This window comes from Podarcis vaucheri (genome assembly GCF_965113315.1).
Source record: "Podarcis vaucheri genome assembly, chromosome: 5".
In the NCBI taxonomy this organism is placed as follows: Eukaryota; Metazoa; Chordata; class Lepidosauria; order Squamata; family Lacertidae; genus Podarcis; species Podarcis vaucheri.
Genome location: NC_138763.1, coordinates 10,862,051 through 10,886,067, shown reverse-complemented (window position 1 = coordinate 10,886,067; position 24,017 = coordinate 10,862,051). Strand labels below are relative to the sequence as shown.

The 24,017-nt window shown below is 44.2% G+C and overlaps 1 protein-coding gene across 1 annotated transcript in view; it reads left to right on the top strand.

Annotated features, from left to right (window-relative positions):
* The window catches only part of LOC309533262 (uncharacterized protein), a 464,396-nt gene that overhangs the window by 423,331 nt on the left and 17,048 nt on the right, over window positions 1-24,017 (top strand). Inside the window, exons 9-12 of the mRNA XM_082224621.1 lie at window positions 142-253; window positions 4,457-4,524; window positions 5,724-5,780; window positions 10,075-10,246. Coding sequence (XP_082080747.1) covers window positions 142-253; window positions 4,457-4,524; window positions 5,724-5,780; window positions 10,075-10,226 — 389 coding nt within the window. The 3' untranslated portion in view covers window positions 10,227-10,246. The remainder of the gene's footprint in view (window positions 1-141; window positions 254-4,456; window positions 4,525-5,723; window positions 5,781-10,074; window positions 10,247-24,017) is intronic.

Sequence of the window (24,017 nt, the reverse complement as noted above, 5' to 3'; positions counted from 1 at the left end):
CTAGGCCTGGTCCCCATGCTGTGAGGATGTGGGCGCACATGTCCACCTGCACAGAAAAGCCTGCCACAAGCTAGGTATATGCAACTGTGTTTGGAGCCTAATTGTTAAACCAAACCTTCCCGCTGATTTTCTTCCCAAAAGGTGTGTTATTGGGGAACAACTCCAGCTCACCTCACAGTTCTTCAGCTGTGTCTTTGGCCTTGGTGCTCCAGAGGAAAAGGCAGGGAGCCCACCTTACCTCTGAAGATTTCAGGTAAGTAAAACGTCTTTCTCAACCCTGAAGCATCTCATCTGGGTATAACTACACATCTAAAGGTAAAGGTAAAGGTACCCCTGCCCGAACGGGCCAGTCTTGACAGACTCTGGGGTTTGTGCGCCCATCTCACTCAAGAGGCCGGGGGCCAGCGTTGTCCGGAGACACTTCCGGGTCACGTGGCCAGCGTGACAAAGCTGCATCTGGTGAGCCAGCGCAGCACACAGAACGCCGTTTACCTTCCCACTGGTAAGCGGTACCTATTTATCTACTTGCACCCGGGGGTGCTTTCGAACTGCTAGGTTGGCAGGCGCTGGGACCGAGCAGCGGGAGCGCACCCCGCCGCGGGGATTCGAACCGCCGACCTTTCGATCGGCAAGCCCTGGGCGCTGAGGCTTTTACCCACAGCGCCACCCGCGTCCCAACAACTACACATCTATCCTTCATTAAATACAGACACATCTGCCTCAAAACAAGGTCCATAGTAAGCATAAGTGCTGCAAGGAACCAATTCAGTGTCCACTGCTGCTAGGGAGGACTCAGCCCTGCTCCCGCCACACTGAATCAACCCACAAGCCCAGGCCACAACGGTTGGCCCCAGGTGACCTGCTTATTCAGGTGTGGCACATCCTGTTTCGCCACCTGAGGGAAAAAGGAAAGGTGTTGTCTCAATGCTTCTCTGCCAGTGGTGAAAGAGACGGAGTGCCCATGGGGGCACCACCTCTTGGGGTTCCACCCCCTGAGGCAGCTGCCTTAGTCTGCCTCATGGGTGGGCTGGCCCTGTGTTTATTGAGCATTCAACGTTATCCATCTGCATGCAAATGAGCATTCATTCTGATTTGTTTGTGGGGAGGTTTGATATGACACTGTGTCACGCAATGGTGATCCCACCCTTTCCAGTGCACTTCCCCATAACTTTCATTACTGCAGAATGGCCCGGTTTGTTTTGGGAGTGGGCTTGTTGCACAGGAGTCCAAATCCACTTTAGCAGTGCAGCCCTCTCCTATATCACTTTATCTAACATGGATTCCTCCCACCCCAAGAATCATGATAACTGGTTTGTTAAGAGCCTCCTAACAGCTCTCGGCACCCTTAACAATGGACAACACCCATGATTCCTTGTGGAGAGGGGGAGCCATGGCTGCTGAAGTGATATAAGAGGGCTTTAAATATACGGTGTTGGTGTGACCTGAATTTGTTGGCATGTCACTGAATCCCACCTGTAAAATAGCAACAAGTCTGGAAGCATCCGGAGTGCGATGAACTGAAAACAGCTATGCTACACAATGTACCCATCAGCACAACAAACATTGCTCCCTGGCAACTCCAGGAAGGATGGGAATGTCCTCTGCCTACAATCCAGAAAAGTTGCACCCAGTTGGTGTGGACAATAGTGAGCTAGATGGACCAGTGTAACGCGGTATGAGGGAGCTTCCTCCGTTCCTCTCAAGCCATCAATCTGTCTTGTCATGAGAGGCAGTCAAGGGAATTTAAAAAACTTTACCTAAGCAAAATAAAGCTAGTCAATAAAATTTGACCATCTCTGAATCTTAAACGTGGCACTCAGTAAATGAGAGTTTAACAGGGCTAGTTCTAGAAAGCTTTGGTTTCTCTACAACCTCATATGACAGCATTGTGTTAAGGCCAGTCAGCTAGCTACCAACAGTGGCAGTGGACCTGTTTTGTATCTTGTCCCTGTCTTAGCTTATTATTTAATGGAGGGTTGTTGGGGTTTGGATTGATTGATTGTGTGTGTGTGTATGTGTGTTGTTATTAAATCTATATATCAATTTACTTATGCAATGTGCCTCATCAATCCATTGGTCCTTATTTCTTAAAGCAGTGTTGTGTGGTGGTTGACGACAGCTATTTCAGCTAAACTAACTAGAAAATAGGGTCCACTTCCTCAAGACCCAGAAACTCCATGTCAGCGTGCGGATTTGAACTCAAGCTTCCCCAGTATCCCTTGGTCAACATGACATCCAGCGGCGAACTCACCTTCACAAAGGTGCATTTTCTTCCCGCTGCAAACTGCACGCCGCACATCAGAGCATGGAAATGCGGCATGCAGGAAATTAAGGGGTGAAATAATGGAAGGCGAGACCCACACGGGGTATATGTGCCGGCGGAGGAATGGTGGATTTTTGAAACAGTAGATAATGTCTTGGCCAAGATCTCCTTAAGCCTGGGTCTGATGGGTGAGGTCTTTAAGACATCCAAGGCCTACTCCATTAAAAGCTTTAAAAAGGAACAGCGCAGGCTTAAAGCCAATCCCTCTCTTTAGAGACAACCATGGTGGGCGTAATATGATCGCGGCAGTGCAAGGCCATGAGCAAACACGCAGCTGCATTCTGAAGCCAGGCGCATCAGAGAAGCTTGTCAGCAATCAACTGTCAGAATAACCAGGGCGTGGGTTGCTGCTGAAGGCAGAGCCCGCGCCAAGACCCCTGCTTCTGAGAGCCAACGTGGATCTGCAGAGAGGATGTTGAATTTGGAATGGCACCACGTGCCTCTATTGATGTTAAAATCACTTACCTCCCTGCTTTATCTGTGAACAGAGCAAACAGGTGGTTGAACAAATGGGGCACAACTAGTTTGGCTCTGTGAGGCAACACGAAGCAGTAGCTAGGAATGAATGAAGAACTGTTTTGTGCATCCAGATCAGCGGGGGGGGGGGGAGGGAGTGGGATGTGACTCTTGTTTGTGTAAGTTGGGAGGGGTGAAACTGGCATGTCTCTCCCAGAGCGAATTGTACAAGTTATTCTTTTTTATTTTATTTGATAAATTCATATGCCACACCCTCTACTCTCAAGAGTTCCTGTGCATTTAGAACTTGTGCAGGAGGGATGCACAAATTCTGCCTTTCTTGCTAGATAATTTGCAGTGGGGAGGATGGTGTGATGCGGGCGCAGAGATTGCTAAAACACTCAGATAAACTTGCTGGCAAGAAAAACAGTTCAACGTGGAACAGACTTCCTCCTCTGCTTTACTTTAGGCATTTAAACAGAGGTTGCAGAGCCAATTCTCATGAATGCTGTTGATGCTTCCTATGTTGAATATTCCGATTAAGCCGTAGGTTAGTCTGGATGACCTCCAAGATTCATTTCAACCACAGTTTTAAATTGCAGTGATTCTATATCAGCATGGCCTGACTCACAGGGTTGTTGTGAGGATAAAAGGAGAGAGGAGAAATATTCTTTATTTGCTCTTGAGTTTTGCGGAGGAAGGACGAGTTTATAAAGGCAAGTAGTAATTGTAAAAATTGTTCCCCCTTCCCCGACACGGAACAACAGCAGCAGCAACAACAACAAGAACAACAATGCACTTTCTAGCCAGTCTATGAGTGCTTGAGAGCTTGAAACTTAAAAAATAAATAAGTGAAAACTGAGGTTCTTGGGATGAGCATAATTCTGTGTCCAGTAGCAATTACAGTGCAGGTCTAGTTACAGTACAATAGCACACTGGGGATAAATATTCCCAAGGTACAGGTGGGGGAATTGATGTAGACAGAGCATGACTAAATCAGTGGCCCACACAATGAGTCCTTGGCCAAGGGGAGCTTAACCTCAGGTGCCCCTGAGTTACACCTGGGGCACTGATCCCACAACAGCCTCTCACTCGCTCGCTCGCTGATGATGACTGGTGAGTAATCACTTTCATTTTCCCTTTACTACACCTCTCTCTCTCTCTCTCTCTCTCTCTCTCTCTCTCTCTTGTTACCCATGAGTTATGATAACATGTAAGCAGCTTATAGAATTCTTATCAGTAGACGCTGAACACAATGCAACAATTAACTCTTAACGACAGCCGCCTCTAACTATGAGTGACATGTCATAAATTATGTTTGAACTGGCTCCTTCCACTCTGGAGAGTCTCTCCGCCACACAGCCAGACCTCATAAAGTTGCACTCGCAGGCTTAATCCCACTTGGACGGGTGCCCTGTTTCTCTCTCTCTCTCTCTCTCTCTCTCTCTCTCTCTCTCTCTCTCTCACACACACACACACACACACACACACACACACGCTCCCAGCCCCAAACTTGGGCACAGTCGCCTTTCCCAACAAGGGAACAATCTTTGTTTCTGTTACCTTATTCGGCCAAAGACCTGAACAACTAGCTATGGCATTAGCAGGGCCTGCAGGCAGGACTCTCGGCAGGCCAGCCAACCTCCAACAAACCCCTTTTTATCCTCTGGTTTCTAGGAAGAATTATGATGGCGGTGCCCTGCTGCTGATGAGTCAGATCTGTGGTGGGCCTGGAGAGAAGTCCTGTAAGTGGGGTGTACTGTAAAACAGGGGCTCCCATTCATCAAGGACCCTGTGTGTAATAAACCACAAAAAACGGGGGGGGGGAGGGGAGGGAGGAAGGGAAGGGGGGAAGCAGCTGCAGAGAGCAGGAACAAACAACCCAGCTCATTCTTTAGGAGCCAAAAGTTTCTAATTTGCTGCTGGGCGGCTCAGCTCCCTGGCATCCTTTAGGAGCGGACAATGTCTGGCACTTGCTTGCACCCAGTTCTGCTCCTAGAAGTTCTGAGGTCCAGGGAACAGCTTTGTTTGGAACCCAAAATGTAGGCACAAGTTGAATAGAGAAAGAAAAGCACCACTCAGGGACATCAGAAAAAGTTTAAAGTTTCGCTGTGTGGGGGCCCTGAATCTAGCCGACCTACTGGGGGTAGGGGGTAAAATGGTACTTGGCCTTGTCTCTGGAGGCAATTATAAACAAAGCATCATGTGAGCAGTGAGAGAGGAAAGGGAGTCTGATGGATGTATAAGGAAGTTTGTGGGGGAAGGTGAGAGAGTGACATATTCTGGAGCAGCTGAGACCACTAGGTGCTGCTTTTTTCAGGAGCAGGCTAGATATTTTCCCCAGCTTCAAATTGCACAGCCAGCCATGCATCCGCTTGCTAAAAATGCAAGTTTTCAAAATTTTAAAAGTGAAATACCTTGATAAAAAGCATATAGAAAAGGAAGGAGAAGAGATGGGTGTCAAAGAGTTAAGAAATATTTGGTCTAGGCTTGCATTAAGGGGCCTCACAGTCAGGTTGGAAAATGTCGTGTGAGACCACCTCTCCTATAAAAGAACCCAGAAGAAAAGTGGAAATTGCAAAATAAACTGGTGCTTCCTACAGTCCTTATTTCCCAGGACCAGGTTCCACACAAATTGAAAATAAATAGCCAATGGATTATATGTGAGGAGTAAAGTAAAAAACCAAAACAGGATTTACCTTTGGACTGATCCAAAATGAGAGTGATTGGTAAAATAATTTAGAGTGAGTTAAAAAGTAATTGTAGATTTTGTTTCTTGCACCAAACTTTTCAGAAAAAGTGATTATCTCCCTTTTCACCCATCACCATGCCTCAATATTCCAATCTCAAGAGGGGAAAAAATGCAACAGAATTCAGATTTGTTTTGATAACTATTAATATATTACATGAATGACCTTTAACGCCCATTTTGTGCCTCAGCCAGGTTGCACCTGGGGCAGGTCTTGCCATCTCCCCAGCCTTGCTATGTTACTGAAGTTAGGTATGTGTTCTGCAACCGCTTAGTGATTCATAAGAGAGCAGATGGCATGAACACTGACACAGGTTGCAATTCCAGACCATTGGCTCATGTAGTGAAGCTCAGGGTCCTGACAACTTCCCTCTGGAAAATATGCTTCTTACATGTTTTGAGGTATTGCATTGTACCCAACCCTCAAATAGCAAAATGCACTCGCTTGGATAATGCAATTATTTTAACAGCAGGGAGGACACTTGAAATATGCAGTAGTGTGCAGGTGCCACAAGCCCATGACGTTGGTGGCAATGGACACCCATTTCATGCCAGCCCTTTTGTTCAGCCTAAAAAGCAGGGGCTCTTCCAGAAATGAGGTGTGTAAAATTCCCTCGTCGATTTCACCCTCCTCCGCCACCTTTCATGGACTTCTTAGTTGGATGCACTGCCCACACAAAACTGACATCGGGGATGGCCTTTTCTTTCTCTCTGGCGAGGGAGACGTTGCTGCTGTAACCACGGTTTGAGGATTAGGCTGAGAGATTAGAAAGGAATCCTTTCATTCTTGGTTTCCCAAGCAGGTGCAAGGCATTGTGGGAATGCCACAGGAAGAACTCCCCCTCCCTTCCCCACTGTTCTTCACCACAGGGATGGGATAGCACAAATTCCAGGAGTTGTTCTATCACAGCCAAGCCTGGACCCAGCTGACCTCAACGGGAGAGCAAGGGATGCTCAGCAGCATCCCCTGGGATGAGGTGCTTTGTGTGTGTGTAGATATGTGTGAGGATCCACACCCCCCCTCCCCGGATGCATTAGGGTAGAAGGCATTCCTATGCTTCTGGAATTCCTGCAGGTGTTTCTGAATGCAAAGGGGTCCTTTCAGAGCCTCACATCTGCATCCATCATGTGCATTTGGGCATATGATCAGGCTGTTTGTTTGTTTGTCCGGCTGACTGACGTGGAGTGACTGGAGCTGTTGATCGAAGGTCATCAACAGAATAGCTCTGTTCTCTGGAGTTTACTGGACCCCAACCATCCTGGATGACTCCTGACAGCCTTCTGTTTTTTGGCGGACGCTGCACAGTAGTAGCAGGATTTCTAATAAAGTTGAAAACAATTTGTCTTTTTAGTGTGACAATTGCCTTTGGGGAAGGGGGAGAATGATCTAGGCTGTGCATTAAAAAAACAAAACTATGAGGATTAATATATCATGCTGTCTCATTGGCTCAATGTGGGTGACAAGATGTTTTTAAAAGATTAATTTTTTTAAAAAAATCAACCAGAGCGCTAAGTTTTCGTCAACATAAGCAGCAGATTAATCTAATAAAGCACTCACAGATAATTTGGGGGAGGATTTAATTGGCAGGGCTGAGGGGCACTTTTGGTGTTTTTTTTTTCAGAGACCCTCTTAGCTCCAGCACATTTTAGCATAATATGGACCGGAGAAGACAAGATCAAAAATGGATTTTCCTTTGGAGAATTATTGGCAGGGGTTTAGGTTGTCTCTCCCCACTTTTTCTTTTATGAAAATAAACTTCCTTCACGCTTCTTTTGCTATCCTCAAAATATATTGAGGTTTAGCACTATGCAGACTTATCTATAGTTGACTCTTTAATTAGTCAGTTGATCAATCATTGAGCATACAGGCTTAAAGAGAAAAGGCCCTTTGATTGGCTGACCGTGGAAGTCGCTGGGGTATGTGTGACTCAAGCCACATCTCCCGGCTGCCTTGCTCCTCGCCTCCAGTATCACCAGCATCCTGTTTCCACTATGAGGGTCTGCTGGGCAAAGCTCTGGGATTCAAGCGCACCATCAGTACCAACTTCTCTGAATACCTAGCCAGCTAGCACTCCCAAGAGACAGTCCCAGCACAGCAGACCCTACAATAGGGATGGGGAATCTCAGGCCCTGAGATTCTGCTCTCCGGGCAATTGGGACTCTCCCAAGGCTACAGCCCTCACTTCCCTGCCATTGCACCCATTGTTTGCTTGGTTAGAACTCTGATAGTGCTTCATGTGCAGAAGCCTGTACAAAATGAAAATTTTCATTCATTGCTCTGCCCGTATTGCCTCTATTCCCACCCACCACTGGCAAGTGGCCTCAGAAGGCTGCTCAGTCACTGTGCAGGACACACAGCTGAGCAGCCCGTTCTTGGGGACAGCAAGTGGAAGCAACTTTAGTCAATCAGCAAAACTCTTTTCACTGCTTAAAAAAAAATCAGTAAAAGTCCTTGTTAGATTATAATTGAATCTCTCTCCCTGGTTTTGGGGAGATAGTTGTGATCAGCTAGCAGCCTGCTTTGTTATCCTAGCATGCTGGTATATCAGGCTGAATGCATGATCTCAGCCTGCTCTCCTGAGAGCAGAGGAATCATGCTGAGTGGGAGGCCCTATCCCACAAGGCAGTGTACATGGGTCCACTGGTTTCCCAGCCAGGTGGTGACCAGGCCCAGGTCTATTAAACTTCAGCAAGGAGGCTGCAAAGTGTGTCCTCTAACCATGCCCCTGGGACCATGACTTGATGATGCATTGAATATGAGGAGCAAAGAATACGTGTGTGTGTGTGTGTGTGTGTGTGTGTGTGTGTGTGTGTACAAGAATCAAAGCCCCAAATTGAAGTTTCACTTAATATGAGCAGAAAGTGTAAGCGGTAGTTTAAGGATTGGTTGCTAAATGCCCATGAATCAAGATTGCAAAGAAGATAGTAGGAGAACAGGATGAATTTGCTTGCGTTCTTCTTCCCTTCCCATCCCTTTTACCTTTCGTGCCATGCATTTTAAAATTGAAGGTCCAAAAGCAGGGACTTTTTATTTATTAATTTGTAGGCTACTATGGGGTATAAATGCTCTGGATGAGCGGATCTTCCAAACAGTGTGACTTACAGCACAAACCTAACTTGGTCTACTTGGGATTAAGTTGTGTATAGGACTCAGTGCCTTTAGAAGGCTGCTAGAAAAGGATGTTCTCTAAATAAACTCGCTTTCAGGATTTGAAAACTATCTTTCAAAGTTCAAAATTCACAACAATTTTTTTTTGGCCTTTATTTCTTAAAATACAAGCTCGTTTTATAGCATTTTTTCATGTTATGAACTGATTTGAGTAGTCTGCTCTTTTGATAATGAAACACACACACTTTAAACTATTTTCCACATTTCAATCCCTGGCAGAGTGCTTCCTAATGAGCCAGAAATTGAAACTTTGCCTCCTTTGTCCTTAACACTGGAAGCAGAATCTCACAGTAATCCACTGTGGATCAATCAATTGTGGACTGAATCCACAGCAGAACAATTTAACAAGCCACCCAGAAAGAGTGAGCTGTTTTGTAGAAAGACGGGGCCCTACATTAAAATATATATACCTTACATTTAAAAGTCTGCTTTCCACAAACTGTTGAGAGTTGCTGAATGATCTCCAGAATGCAAATGCAAGACGCAAAATAAAACAAAACCAGGGCAAACCCAACAAATCTAATCATTTCTAGAGCTGTTATATTGCTGGCAAGCTATTAAGATTTAAATTCAAGTTGCAAATCAGATTCTCACTATTTCTATCATTGCCAAGGGAAACTTTGGTGAGCAGCCCTACATATTCTTTTCTTTTTTTTAAATGAAGAGTTGGTGATGGAAGAGTTAAAGATACAATGAAAGGCTGTTTTTAATTTCAGCATGAGCACCACTGATGCACTCTGAAAATCTATCCTGCAATGCTGAAATCCTAAATTGCCAGTGCCCTGCACCCCACTGGAACATTTCAGTCTGCTGTTAGTGATCCTCAGCATGTGAAAGATTTGAAGGGGGAGGTGAGCTCTCCAAAGAGGGGTTGGAGCTTGGGGTCTTTGTAGCCAAGAGGCAAAACATTGTGAACCTGTGGAGAAGGAACTCAGAAACCCCCTTGAGGCACCGGGAAAGAGACAGAGACAAAAAGCCTGTTACATGCTTGCAAATCACTCCACTGCTGTTATTTTATTTACTGGGGTCCGCAGGAGGATTGTTTCACTTTGCACAATTTTTTAAAGCTTTGTGATCTAGATTCTTTTTCTTCCCTAGCACCCCGTCAGAGTGGTGGAGTACCACTTGCACCGAGAAATGTGCAGAGGAAAAAAGACCCCCCAAAGCTAGGGGGGGGGGAAGGGATGAATTAGAAATTATATTAGGAAAGAGGGAACGAGGGAAAAAGAGAGAAAAGTATGCGCAGATATCCAGGTCAACATTTTGCACCTGCTTTCAAGTTTGCAGGCTGTATTAAAAGCAACCGAAACACTTGTGAAACACTTTGGGCCAGGCTTTCAAAGGCATGATAACCAAAATTGTTGTTTTAAACTTCAGGCTGCAGATACCTCTCCAACATGTACATGGGAAACTTTGCTATCCATGAAAGTAACATGGGAATTGATGCAAACAGACCAGTCACCCCAAAGTATGGCGGATTAACGAGTCAACAGCAGCAAACAAATTTACAGCTTCGGTTTTTTTCCTGAGAACTACAATCCAACAAAATGTAAGCATTCTGATTCCCGCTGATGTCAGCAAGAGAGATTAAAGCTCGAGTAAGCCCCACTGAAAGCAGAGGGGCTTCCTTCTGATTAAACATGCATTGGTTTGCATTGTTAGTACCAAATGCATTTTCACCACTGAAATCAGTGGTGTATAAAGTGGTTTAACTTTGGCTGGATGCTGCCCATTAATTTGTTCAATGCTGTTATATATACCGTAAAATGAATAAAAGAGAGGACATGGTCTGGCCAGTAATAAAACACTGAAAACACATGGATTTCAATAGGAGAGAATCAAACATAGGTCATCAACAATGCTAGTGATACTCATTGAAATTAAGATACGTTCAATTTCAGAGGGTCTACTCTGAGTATGACTTAGATGGGCATCTCCCTATGTGTTTAACTCTCCCACTGAAATGGATGAGACATGGATGCATAACTTTGATAGACCATGCCCTATGTATTAATAAATGTTTATTGTTTAGCACTGTGATTTAAAATTCTCAAATCAGCTAAGTGCACTTCAAGCAGCAATTCAGCACAAGGTAACCTGGGACCAAGTCCTTTTGAACTCAGTGAGATTCTGGCTAGACGTGTGCATGATTATGCCTGTAGTCTGTGTTTGAAGGTTGCTAATTTATACTTGAGCTGCCTGTCCTTGTGCCCAACTAATAAGATTAATTTGATGTGAGTTTTAAGAAAATCATCAGTCCTTTGCTCTAGCTTCCTGATTGTGGCATAGTGTCATCAGAATGATGTGGTTTGGGGCTGATGTGTCTTTCTTTAGAGCAGAAGGCCTAGAACAGGGATGGAGGAACCTTCATGGCCTTCCAGATTTTGTTGGACTACAATGCCCATCATCCCTGACCATGGCCATGCTGGGAGTTGTAGTCCAACAACTCCAGATAGGCCTCATGTTCTGTATCCCTAGTCTATGCCTTATGAACCTATGACAACTGACTAAATTGGCAATAAGTAAGTGACACATATACTAGGAGGTCATGATTTAGAAGGTTGGTCACATAGTTCTGCGTGTGCAGATGCTGGAAAGCAGACTTCTGTGTTGAACAAATTCTAGATTAAGGCAGCTACCAAATTCCACTGAAAGTATAACTGGAGGAAAATTGGGGTTCAGCAACTGAGGGATAGTGTTTTGACATTTCTGAGAGTCTCACCTCTCCTGGTAAGCCAGAAATCACTGGTTGAGACAGTGTTTTAAACTGTTTTTAGTGGATTGTAGTCAGTGCTGGCCCTACTTAGAGTAGACCCATTGAAATTGATGGACCTAAATTAATTTCAGTGTGCATAATCAGTGTAGGACTGCCATTGGATACAGCTCAGAATGTTTTTAACTGTTTTTCAATTACTTAATTTTTTTTTAAAAAAACTTTTTGAGTATCAATGTGTTTGCTGCCCAGGGTAGCAAAGTGTACAAGGTGGGATATTTGTTGAAATAACAGTAGCAGCAGCAACAACAATAATAATGCATTCTTGGGGTGGGGGTGGGGATAGCTTAGTGATATGGCATTTGCTTTGCACATAGAAGGCTTTTGGTTCAATTCCTGGCATCTCCATCAAGTGCTAGGTGATGGGAAAAACCATTTCTGAGATCCCAGATAACCCCTGTTGGCCAGAAGACTACACTGGGCTAGATACTGAGACAGTGTGGTATAGTGGTCATAGCAGGGGTCAGCAAACTTTTTCAGTAGGGGGCCGGTCCACTGTTCCTTAGACCTTGTGGAGGGCCAGACTATATTTTTTTTGGGGGGGGGATGAACAAATTCCTATGCCCTACAAATAACCCAGAGATGCATTTTAAATAAAAGCACACATTCTACTCATGTAAACACACGCTGATTCCTGGACAGTCCGCTGGCCGGATTGAGAAGGCAATTGGGCCAGATCCGGCCCCCGGGCCTTAGTTTGCCTACCCATGGGTCATAGCCTCTGACTAGGACCGGCGACACCCACGCTCAGATTTTCACTATGCCACGAAACTTGTTTTGTGATTTTGAGCCAGTCACTCTTTCTCAGTCTAGCCTACCTCAAAGGGCTGCTGTGGGATAAAATGGAAGCACATTGCGACTTGCATACCAAGTATACTGCCTGATGGAAGATTATAATTTGAAACCCATTTTCTTGCAACATTTCCTCAACTGAACCCCTTCCCCCCTAAACATGTGGTACCTATATGTCTCCTTTCACGAAGCAGCTTTTTGTGTTTGAGTGTGTGTTTTTAATTGGGATGGAATGATTTTTTTGGAGGAGAAACCCATCTCTCATCATGCCTCAGGTAGCCGCCACCCCCCATTTTAATACTAAATACAAAGAACCAACTGGATATCCCGATTCTGTCTTTCACCTAGCCAAGCCATGTGATTCTGAATTCATTCAGTGGCATTTTGACTTCTAGTTCATCTGAAAGCACTGTAAGATCTTCTTGGTTGTGTGATAGCTTTTAGAGGGCAAAGTTGAGAAGGGGCAAAGCCATTTCAACTCTTGTCTTATTCCTCAGCAATAAATTACTTTAATGTTTATTGTATCCTATTGTACAATAAAATTGTGGGTGTGTGGGTGTGGGTGTGTGGTGTTGTCGTTGTCGCTGCTGCTGCTGCTCCTTTAGGGTGCAATCGCTCAAGCTCAGCCATTAGAAATAGGTCAGAACTTGAGATAAAGTTTAGATAATACATATGTGCAGTGTGTGGTTTGTGGTGCAGGAGAGAAAATACCAGCAACAAGGGGTGGGGGAATTTCAGTTGATGGAATCCCTCTCCTGGAGAAACGGGTTTACTGCGTAGTTGCCCCCACTCCCTGCCCTTGTTCTCTTTTGCCTCCCAACCAGTGTGGCTGGTAAGAAAAGCACTCTGCAGAGTTGGGGGGGGTGGGAGACAGAACGGAGGAGAGAGATGAAAAAAGAGAGAGTCACTTGCAAACAACACAAAAATGCTGTCTTTAGACAGCTCCAACTTAGGAAGTTGAAAAGAGAACAGGTAATAAGTGTGTAAGCCTGAAAAGGTAGCTTCTTCCTCCTGGGTGACAGGTTTTCGGAGGTATTTGCAAGGTGCCTGAGCTGGTAATTAGCACCCAGAGCCAGATACAGGAAATAGTTCTGGTCACCTCAGACACAGAATGCATAATAAGCTGAAGGGCTTGCTTTTCAATGGGTGATTGACTCCGAACAAAGGCCCCAAACAGAAGAGAGTGCAGGACTTAGAGAACGGTAACCCAAGAGCCACTGGGCTCCTTTCCCATCAGTTTGCAGGGCTCCCCACCACCACCCCGTCACTCTCTTCTAAAGGCTGATAACATATTAAACATTTTGCAAGGCAACGTTTTCTTTAGCGGAAGAAAGAGCAAGGATCTAATGCGTTAGAAAGAAACGTTTTGATGGATAAGGGAAACATATACTGTTCGCAGCCAAAGAGAAATCGTTGGTGATTTATTCCCTACAGATACCGTCAGAAGAACTTGCTTTAAAAACAAAACAAAACTGCATTCCTTCGCAGGGGGTTATTTAGGCAGAAGTCTGCAAGCCACTTGGGACCGAAGTTGATTTTGCCTCCTTGATATCAAATGTTTCAATGAATTAATTCAGTCGGGATGCACTGGAGTCCTTTCTTTCTTTCTTTCTTTCTTTCTTTCTTTCTTTCTTTCTTTCTTTCTTTCTAAAAAAATCTTTTTATTTTACAAGATTTATATAACACTTGATTGTAATACCTCAAAGCAGTTTATGAAAGGATTAGAACAAAATTATCAGTAAAAACACAGTTAAGAACAGCTATTCAACATGTTCAAAGAATGATCGAACATAAACTGAAAAACACACGCCGCCATTCCAAATGTTTAGATAACGGTAAAGGTAAAGGGACCCCTGACCGTTAGATCCAGTCATGACTGACTCTGGGGTTGTGGCGCTCATCTCGCTTTATTGGCCGAGGGAGCCGGCGTACAGCTTCCGGGTCATGTGGCTGGCATGACTAAGCCGCTTCTGGCGAACCAGAGCAGCACACGGAAATGCCGTTTACCTTCCTGCCAGAGCGGTACCTATTTACCTACTTGCACTTTGATGTGCTTTCGAACTGCTAGGTTGGCAGGAGCAGGGACCGAGCAACGGGAGCTCACCCTGTCGCAGGGATTCAAACTTCTGATTGGCAAGTCCTAGGCTCTGTGGTTTAACCCACAGCACCACCCGCGTCCCTTACATGTTTAGATAGGCTCGCCTAAAATGTTTTTAGTGGGTGAACAATGAGTGTACCTGCCTGATCTCAATAAGCAGGGAGTTCCAAAGTGTGCTGCCACACTAAAAGATCAATTTCTTACATATGTGTAACAAGACCTATGTGGTGCCTGTACCAGTGCCAGTTCCACAGATCGAAGAGGCTGAGTGGGCATATATGGGGGGAAGACTTTGGGCTGGTCTAGCAGGGCTCTCTTGTTTTATGTTGCCTCTCTCTTGGATCAGAGACAGTGTGCCTCTGTCTACCACCTGCTGGGAACTGTGAATGGGGAGTGTTGCTTTTCGGTCCCTAGTTAAGGTCAGCCAAACCTCAGGGACCTGGGGAACCACCAGACCTGCCCCATCAGAGGCTCTCATTGATCCAAGGTTTGTGGCAATCCTCAAATTATGGGAAGAAAGGTGAGGCATTGTAGCCCCAGCAAGATAGCAGAGGCAAAGCGCTGGTGGGCAGGTAACAATTGCTCAGCTGAATTCTCAAAGTACCTGTTCCCATTTCTTAGTGATAGAGCTGGATGGAGCTTTCCCTACAGCCCTTGTGAGCAACTGGAAGACTTGATAACCATCACTGTATCTGATGTACGCTCATGCATACCTTTTCTATCATTTTCAGAAGTCTGTGTGGAAGTTTCTCATTTTGCGAATCTTCGATTCTTCACATTTCCCTATAAGTTTGCAATTTTTTAAAAAAGACCCTCATGAAAGGTTGTCAGCATTTTCTGCTAATATACGTGTGTTAGCATGCAATTTTCTCCAATACGCATAGATTTGTAAGCAATTTCCTCTAATGCCTTTTTGTGTTAATTTAAGCATATTATTTATTTATTTATTTGCCTGCCCTTCACACTAAGGTCTCAGGTCAGGTTACAACAATTAAAATACAGTATCACACAGTACTAAAAACAGCTTAAAATAACTTAAAACTGCAAAAATAAGGTGAGTTCTAAAAACATCTCAAGTGTCAAAAGCCAGAGAGAACAAGTTCATCATCAGCATTTGCCAAAAACCCTGAAATGAGTCCCACAAATGATATATTTGTTTATGCATACTTTCTCCAGTAAATGCTTTATTTGGTTGGAGAACATTGCAAAATTTGGAGAAGTGCGAATTTCCAAGGATGGAAATTACGGGTGGAAATTTCCGGAAATGGAAATTAAGGGTTGCAGAATCAGTGAATGCAAATTAGGCAGATTCGCCTTTAAATGCAAACTGAATTGAATTTCTCCCACCACCCTTAAGACCACCCCAAAATGCTTGTCTGCAGGTGCACTATCTGTGGCTTAGCTCTTTTATCTGAGCTGTTCCTCAGCCTTTCTGGCTGGCTTGTCCAGTGCCATTTTATTAGCACGGCATCTCCTTTGACATTCGGTGGCATGACTTCTTACACAGTTTAAAATAAATCGCCCCCATTGCCCCCTGGCTGCCTTTCTGAGCCCTCTGCTTTCAATTAAATCCATCATCAACTTTAAAGGTATGGCCTCAATATATAGGGTTTACAATGACCCTGAAATACCTTTATCCACACCATCTGAGACTCCTTGAACAACCTTCTGTGGACTGCAGCTTGTGGTTTAAAATACCTAGACACATGGCTTTGCTGTTAGATCCTGTAGCAAAGTACAAGCATCAAGCTGTTTAAAGTCTTTCAAGGTATGACCAAGGCTCGAACTGTCCTCCGCAGTGAGAAATCAGGGGAAGCCTAAATCTCTGGAGGCATTGAATAAAAGATTTTAAAAGCCTTGTGAGTTAAAGACTTCCTTGTTTCATTCCAGCACACGTAGCCTTTTAATCACGTGTGTTTCTGCCAGAGCATCATCACAACTCGTACCACATTGTGGGCACACAGGAATCCTTTGCCCATTGAACTTCTGCCTTTTCATTTGTTTCTGGTTTCTGGTTTTATTTTATTTTCTTAAAGCAGGGATACCAGCTTACATTTGATTGCCTGGAGTTTAAAGACATTTCTGGACTCAATCATGCTATAAAGAAAGCTATTGTTTTGCCCAGAAGGGCTACTCTGCAGAGATAACCAGCAATATGCCAGGGCTTCTCCAGGCCTCAGAAAGGGAGGTCGTAACAACTTCATAGAGAAAACGGCGAGCTGTGCAGATGGATCAAAGGCAGCAAATGCCACAAAGTAGCAATTTAGATCTAGGACTCTGTATCTGCAGGAAGACACAAAGACTGGAGGCCATTATCCTCTAAGGTGCCCAAGCAGTCGCCTTGCGTTCTGACCTTTCAAAAAAACAAAATAAAAAAAATGCCACATCAGCAATCTTCTTTAACTGTTGCAAGAAGAGATGTCACAGCTGATTTACCGACTGACCAAAGGTTGCAACACTAAACATACTTACTAGGGAATAAAGACCATTGGATCTGGCAAAACTGTTTAGGGTTCTATGGTAGGGATCCTTCTACATTGTAGACTCCAGGATGATAATGCAACATCTGCACATCACCGTCCTCAAACTGCCACCCTATTTCCCTCCCTATCCCACCCAGTAATAGAGATTAACTGATTCTGGGGTTTTTTTTTTAAAAAAATGGATTTTCTACAGAACTGGTAAATCCAGATTGCATGGGGAAATAATGAGATGGCATTTCAAGGAAGTTGTTGTCATGTGTGAACTGCTCTGAGCTTTTCGGGGTTTGTTTGTTTTTACGATCCAGTGGTGTATAAATTTTAATTAATTAATTAATTAATTAATTAATTAATGAAGATGCATGAGCAGCACTAAGTCCACAATAAGCTGCTGTGTGGAAGCACCGTCCCTCTTTGTTTCTGTATTCTCCTAGAGGGCATCTGCATGCTGCTCAGGCCAGAGGACAGTCCTTCAAGATTCAGGACCGCTTCGATTAAAAATGATGCCATTTATAGGAACACAGGAATCTTCCTTATATTAAGCCAGCCCATCAACCCATCTAGCTTGATATTGTCAACACCGATTGGTAGACGCTCCCCAGGGTTTCAGATACAAACCTTTCCCAGTCCTACCAGGAGAAGTCAGGGACTGAATTTGGGATCAGGGTAGTTATCCCTACTGGTGTGACATGATGTGCTTCTCCTGCAAACTGGCTTGAAGATTCTGATCTGACAGGTGGCAAGATGGGATGAAAACATAAGCACAAGCAAAGTGTTTTATCAAGCTAGATGCTATACAAAGCTACAAAGACAGGTCCAGTCTAAAATTTAGTACATGGTGAAAGACTAAACAAGGAAGAGGTGGAGCCCAAATCTTGCTCAACCCTCCTCCGTTACTCCTCTCTCTCCTTCCCCTCACTTTAGTCCTTCATGAGATCTGATCTCTTTGGCCTAACATTGATCCTGCTACCCCAACTATGCATGTGTGAAAGGGAACTGCAGCCCCCAGGATCCATGGCAGGGGAAGCCACGACCAATTCAGGTTTATAGCACAGACAAAACTTAAGTTCATTTATTTTTAAAATATACGGGAGATCCTTAGAATTCTGATAGCAGCGCCAGAGCCTGGATTGCTCAAGCCTAGATTCCTGCTATTAATAGCTGGTTTCCAGATCCCTTTAATAATAAAGGAACTCCAGCAGATGAAAAACTGATCTCTCTCTCCTCACTTAAATTTAATCTGCCATTCTTTGCCAGCAGCACACATAGCTGAGAGGGTCAGGGAATCATTGTGAGAGTGGAAAAAACACAATTAATTTGGTATCAAAAGGTAATAGGATAAGGCCTCAGAAACTCTTGCCTATTGTTCTGTAGAATTAACTTCTGTAGGTCAGATGCCGCTGGTCACTGACCTCAAACTAAACAAGATATGAACAGGCTGGTTACAAAAAAAGAAATGAGTGCTTTTTATTGATCCCAGCCTGACTTCTGTAAGGGAGGTGTCCTTATCGCTCCTTCCTTCCTTCCTCCCTTCCTCCCTTCCTTCCTCCCTTTTCCTAAAGGATAGCCAAACAAAAAACATTTCACATTTGACATATAACTACATATAATTTCAACCATTTGTTGTACGAAAGGCACCCAACTTTTGATGTGTAATCTTTCAGCTCATCTCCTACCCCTTTCAGGTGCTATCTGAAGCCATTCCCCCCTCAGCACTTGAACTCTGGAGAGGTATATAATATCGACCCATTTCTGAAGAACTTATACCACCTGGCCCACAATTCTATTCACAAGAAGAGAGCAAGAGCAGGCAGGGGAACTCCCTTGAGGTACCTGCAGGGCTCTTTTCTTCTTCTTTTTCTTCTCTCTTTTTCTTTTGGGTCTGTGTTTTTCTTTAGATTAGTTTTTTTTATCCTTGAGAAAAAGGTTTCTGATATTAATCTTTGAATTCTTTTTCGAACACTAATAAAATCTATTTTTTAAAAACAGATACCTGCAGGGTGACTTGAATGACTTCAGTATGCTAAACCTGCAACTGTACATACACTTATTGGGAGTAATTGGACATTTTTCTGAGCAAACATTGCCAAATTCAGGGGTGCCCAAACTTTTTTCAAAAAGGGCCAGATTTGATGAAGTGAACATGCGGGAGGGCCGACCAAAATTCTTGAGCTTTTTTTGCAATTCTACCCTCAAAGTTGTTCAGCTTTTTAAAGGATTTTACCCCAGGACATATACTGGGGCCAGATTAAATTGACCAGAGGGCCAGATTAGGCCCCTGAGATGGACTTTGGACATGCCTGGCCTAATTTCATATGCGCCCACTTGACTACTTTGGTCTGAGGAGATAGCCCTGTTACAGGAGCCGTGAGTTCTGCAGCTGTACAAAATCAATCTTTTCTTCAAATGGCCCCTAAACTTTGGAACTCCCTGCTGCTTGAAACATTTTTGCTTTGGCAAGGCTATCCTTTTTATCGGTAATGTTAATATTTCTCATAAACCGCATAGAGGCTTTCCTGCAATCAAGGCATTTAAATGCATGAAATAACAATGCACTGCCTAATTTTGGGTGGATGAAAACCTCGTGAAATGGACTTCAGACATGTCACGTCTGAGCACAACTAATTGATATTGTGCCCATAGAAGGGGCTCCAAGACTTGATCAAGGACCCTCATAGGCCAGCGTTCCTCAGCCAGATATTTTGGGCCACCATGCCCATTTCCCTGCTTAGTTGGAGCTATCGCAGGCTGAAGTTGCCAACCAGTCTAGTCGCAAGCCTGGCACTAGGGACGGTAGTGAACTTGGAGAGGTAGAATTTCCAGGCATTCTGAAGCTATGCAAGCAAAAAACCCAACTCATCCCTCCCCCCCCCCCCCGAAACAAACAAATAAATAAATGGAAATTTTGGGGAAATGTGAAATATATATACAACAATACGTATTTTCTTATTGAACCCAAACACATTTTTAATGCTTTAAGAACATGAAGCCGCTTTAGGAACCACCCTGAGCCCCCCCTTACAAACTTGTGGCATATAAATTTCATTAAATGAATGAATGTATAACTGTCACATCAACTTCAGAACTGGAACACTGGTGCAAGTGCAGGAAGTTTTCTGTTCTGCAACAGGCTGTGGGTCCACCTCGCTCAATATTGTCTACACCAATTGGCATGAAGGCAACAGAGCTCCAGAGCTCCTCTAACATGTGAAGAGCAGAGAGGGCGACAAGAGGTGGGTCAGGGGCAGTAAGCAGTGGTAATGTGAGGAGGGAATGAGTGTCTGAATGGGTCTGTATTCCCTTCTGAGCAAGCTTCCAGAGGGCACAAGCCAGCGGCAGGCAGGGCAAGAGGCAAAAAGGGGAGGAGCAATGAATGCAAATTTCACTTTTGTAGTATAGGCTAGTTTCTACACATGGTCATGCAGCCCCTCCCTCCTCAAAACTTCCATCCAGGCAGGCAAGAGGCATTATTAGAGATCAAGGAGAAATTTCAGCCAGACAACACCATTTGGGCTGCGAAACAGGGCCACGGAGGCATGTTGCTTGGGGAGCATTCCAAGGGCCAGGTGGAGAGACACAGAGGGCCGCATTTCATCCCCAGGCTTGAGAGTCCACATCCCTGGAATAGGGTTTTAATATCACCAATATTAAAGAAGAGAAGAGAAGACTCCCTGGAAAAGACCCTGATGTTGGAAAAGATGGAGGGCACAAGGAGAAGGGGATGATAGAGGACGAGATGGCTGGACAGTGTTCTCAAAGCCACCAGCATGAGTTTGACCAAACTGCGGGAGGCAGTGGAAGACAGGAGTGTCTGGCGTGCTCTGGTCCATGGGATCACGGAGAGTCAGACACAACTAAATGACTAAACAACAACAAAATCACCAATATGAAGACGTGGGATGCCATTTGAACAGTCTGCCTAAAGCATGGAAATATATTGAATTGTCTCTGCATGCACAACCAAATGTGCATGTGTGTGCATGTAAGTGTGTGCATGTGCATGTATACACACAAGAACAACATTAATAATTTATTATTTAAATGCCTCCCATCTGACTGGGCTGCCCCAGCCACTCTGGGTGGCTTCCAACAAGCACACGTATAAACTGAATTAAATAACAGAGGATCTTTAAGGGTGCCAGAATCAACTGCTTGAGGCACTGATTTATTCTACCCAATAATTGAGCTGGCCCTGGCATTTTCTACTTGAGCAGGGACTTGACACCAGGTCTTCTCAGTCCAGCTCTGCTTCTCTAACCACCGATTTGGCTGTGGATTCCGAAGGCCAATTGATTGATTCTTGTAATGCCTAATTCATGCCAGATTTCAGGAATGGTCATCTTGCATCTTCAGAGCCTACGTATCGTATACTTGGCATGGGATCATTTTCATTAAACACATTGTGATGACAGGGCTTTGCTTGGTTTTTGATTACAGCTGGGTCTTCCTTGGCACGCTGAGTCGCACATCACTGTGGAGACACCCAAAGCCTCAGTGTTTCAACACATATTCAGGGTCATGATGATATCCACGATAAGCTTAACTTCTGTGCCAAATGTTTGGAAAGGGTTCACCTGCTTCTCTGAAGGCATCCAGGTGCAAAGGCAGGTATTTGTGGACTAGGAACAGGCTAAACATGCACGCCTACATGTGTACACAGTGTTGATGAATGGCACATCAGAGGAAGGTGGCACAAAGGCAGCGATATGCCAGGAGAACTTCTCCTGATTTTTTAAGAATAAAAACTGCCCTTCCAAATATTCCTTGCTTTTCGGAGAGTTCCCCTTCAGTTTCCTATCCTCTTTGTTACTACTGCGCAGTCTTTGAGTGAGTCACCAACGGCAGCTGCAGAAGCCTTGATCAAACCACCAGGGCCAACCCAGATCCTATTACCCTCTCTTTCGTCACTGCCAAAGTGATCCAGCAAGTTTGTGGGATTATTGTAAAGCCAGAGAGCAATGGCGCTAGGAACACTTTCAGTTTGCAAGTCTGGGAGAGTTTTCACAGGTGAAAATAAAAGCATCTTTGATGGGTATGATCCATTCTCCTAAGGGCATAGCGATGTAGGACTTACACATGTCAGGCCATTGTCTACACTGACTGACAGCAGGGTTGTCTCTAGGGTTTCAGGTGTAAGTAACTCCCAGCGAGATTGTTGGACAACTCCCAACGAGATGGTTGGACAGTGTTCTCCAAGCTACCAGCATGAGTTTGACCAATCTGCGGGAGGCAGTGGAAGACAGAAGTGCCTGGCGTGCTCTGGTCCATGGGGTCACAAAGAGTCAGACACAACTAAACAACAACAACAACTCCCAGCCATACCTAGAGATGCTCAGGATTGAACCTGGGACCTTCTGCATGCAAAGCAGATGTTTTACCACCAACCTCCAGCCCTTCCCTGTTTGAGCATGTTTGAGAACAGGAGAAGTGATCCGCACAGGAATCGGCGCAACCCTCTTCCTTCTCCGGCTTCACTGTACAGTGGCCATTACTCAGCACAGAATATCCCCTATCCTTCTCAACTCCTGGCTACTTGCCTGCAAATTACCCATGTCTGTGTAGGGTGTGAGACCTTTCCTAGGTCTTCCCACGTTTCCCCCCTCCCAGAAATAATATGTTCACACTGCATTTTGTGCCTGTCTCCCCTTTCTCTTTTTCATCGCCACTCTTTACCAACACGTCAGCATAAGTAAATCTACAAAAGCAGCTTTGCAAAGATGTGCTCTGTTTGAGGGTCAAAAGGTCAGCACACAGAGGTGAAAAAGAAGAAATAATTTGCATGATTTCCTTAACTGTGGGAGATCTTTTGTGTGTTGGGCAAATTCCCCCAAGGTGTCCCCTGTTGAGAAGATTTGTAGAAGAAATCTTTGGTAAGGTCCACCCCCCCCTTTCTTTGAGAATCTGTAGAATTCAAATTAGGCAAACCCCCCTCCCAAATTCATCATTTAAACAGCTACACAAAATAGATTAAGGGTGACTCAAATTGGTCACACAACAGAGGGTAGCTGGAATGATTTAATTTTTTTTGGTCAAACTTAAAAATCAGATGCATTTTCCAGATTTTGAAATCCAGATTTTTGATGTCAGAAATTTTGAACTGAAATTTAACATGAAAAGCCCAAATCTCTTTTAACTGGTTGCTACGAACAAACAAACAAACAAACAAACAAACAAACAAACAAACAAAGTCTATTGTGCTAGCTGCTGGATGCTGATTCAGAATGCCCCTTTTTTGTCAGAAACTCAACATTTGATGCCATCTCATATGTAGCAGTCAGTATTTAACAATATCATAAAATACTGACTGCTATAGATCAGATGGTGACAAATGCTGCAGCTGAAGCTTGAATATTGTCCAAGAGACCCTACCCTTGCCATGTTGCTTTAGATACTCACTTTAAAGTGTTTCTCATTTCAGCAAAGCCTATCCACATGGTTAATTTAGCTACGTATGCTTGTTTTCTGATCTGTGCTACGGGTAATGTTATTTTGTTTTATGTACATTGATGCAAGGGTTTGTTTTTATTATGTAGCTTAGACATTTTTCAAAATAAATAAAAATGCTATACTTGAACAAACATCTTTAAAAAATAGAATGTGGTTTTGCTTTATGCAGCTACATGGTTATGAAAAGGGAGACATTTAAAAACTCACATAAATACAAATAGACTAGGGCAGATTGTTCCAGCCGCTTTGGCAAACCTGGAAGTGGAAACTAAAGGCTGCCTATTTTGTCATCTTCCCAGATCAATTGTTGGGCCTGAAGTAGCTGCTATAGACTTTGGATAAATTCCCAAACCTTCAGCTGCACGTAACAGGACTTCAGAAAAACCATCAAAGCGTCACTAAATATAACACTGCAATTTATTTTGGGTGTTGATAGCTCCTTTAGCTTAGCTGGCTGGCTCATCCAAGCTTTCTGTAACAATTCAGCGTTAGAAAACTGATTCATGCATTTGTTGCCACTGGGAGAAAACCAACGCTCTTCTTATTCATTCAGATCTGGGTAGCAACTGGAAAACCAGCTCACTCCTCAGTAATACTATAATTCCTTCCCTTTATGATTCTTTACCAGAAAACATCCCCCGGGTCTCATTCATAAAGTCCAGTTGTGAGGCAAGAAATGTCAGGAGTGTACACTTAAAGAGTAGGCGGAGAAAACAGAACAGAGCATTGT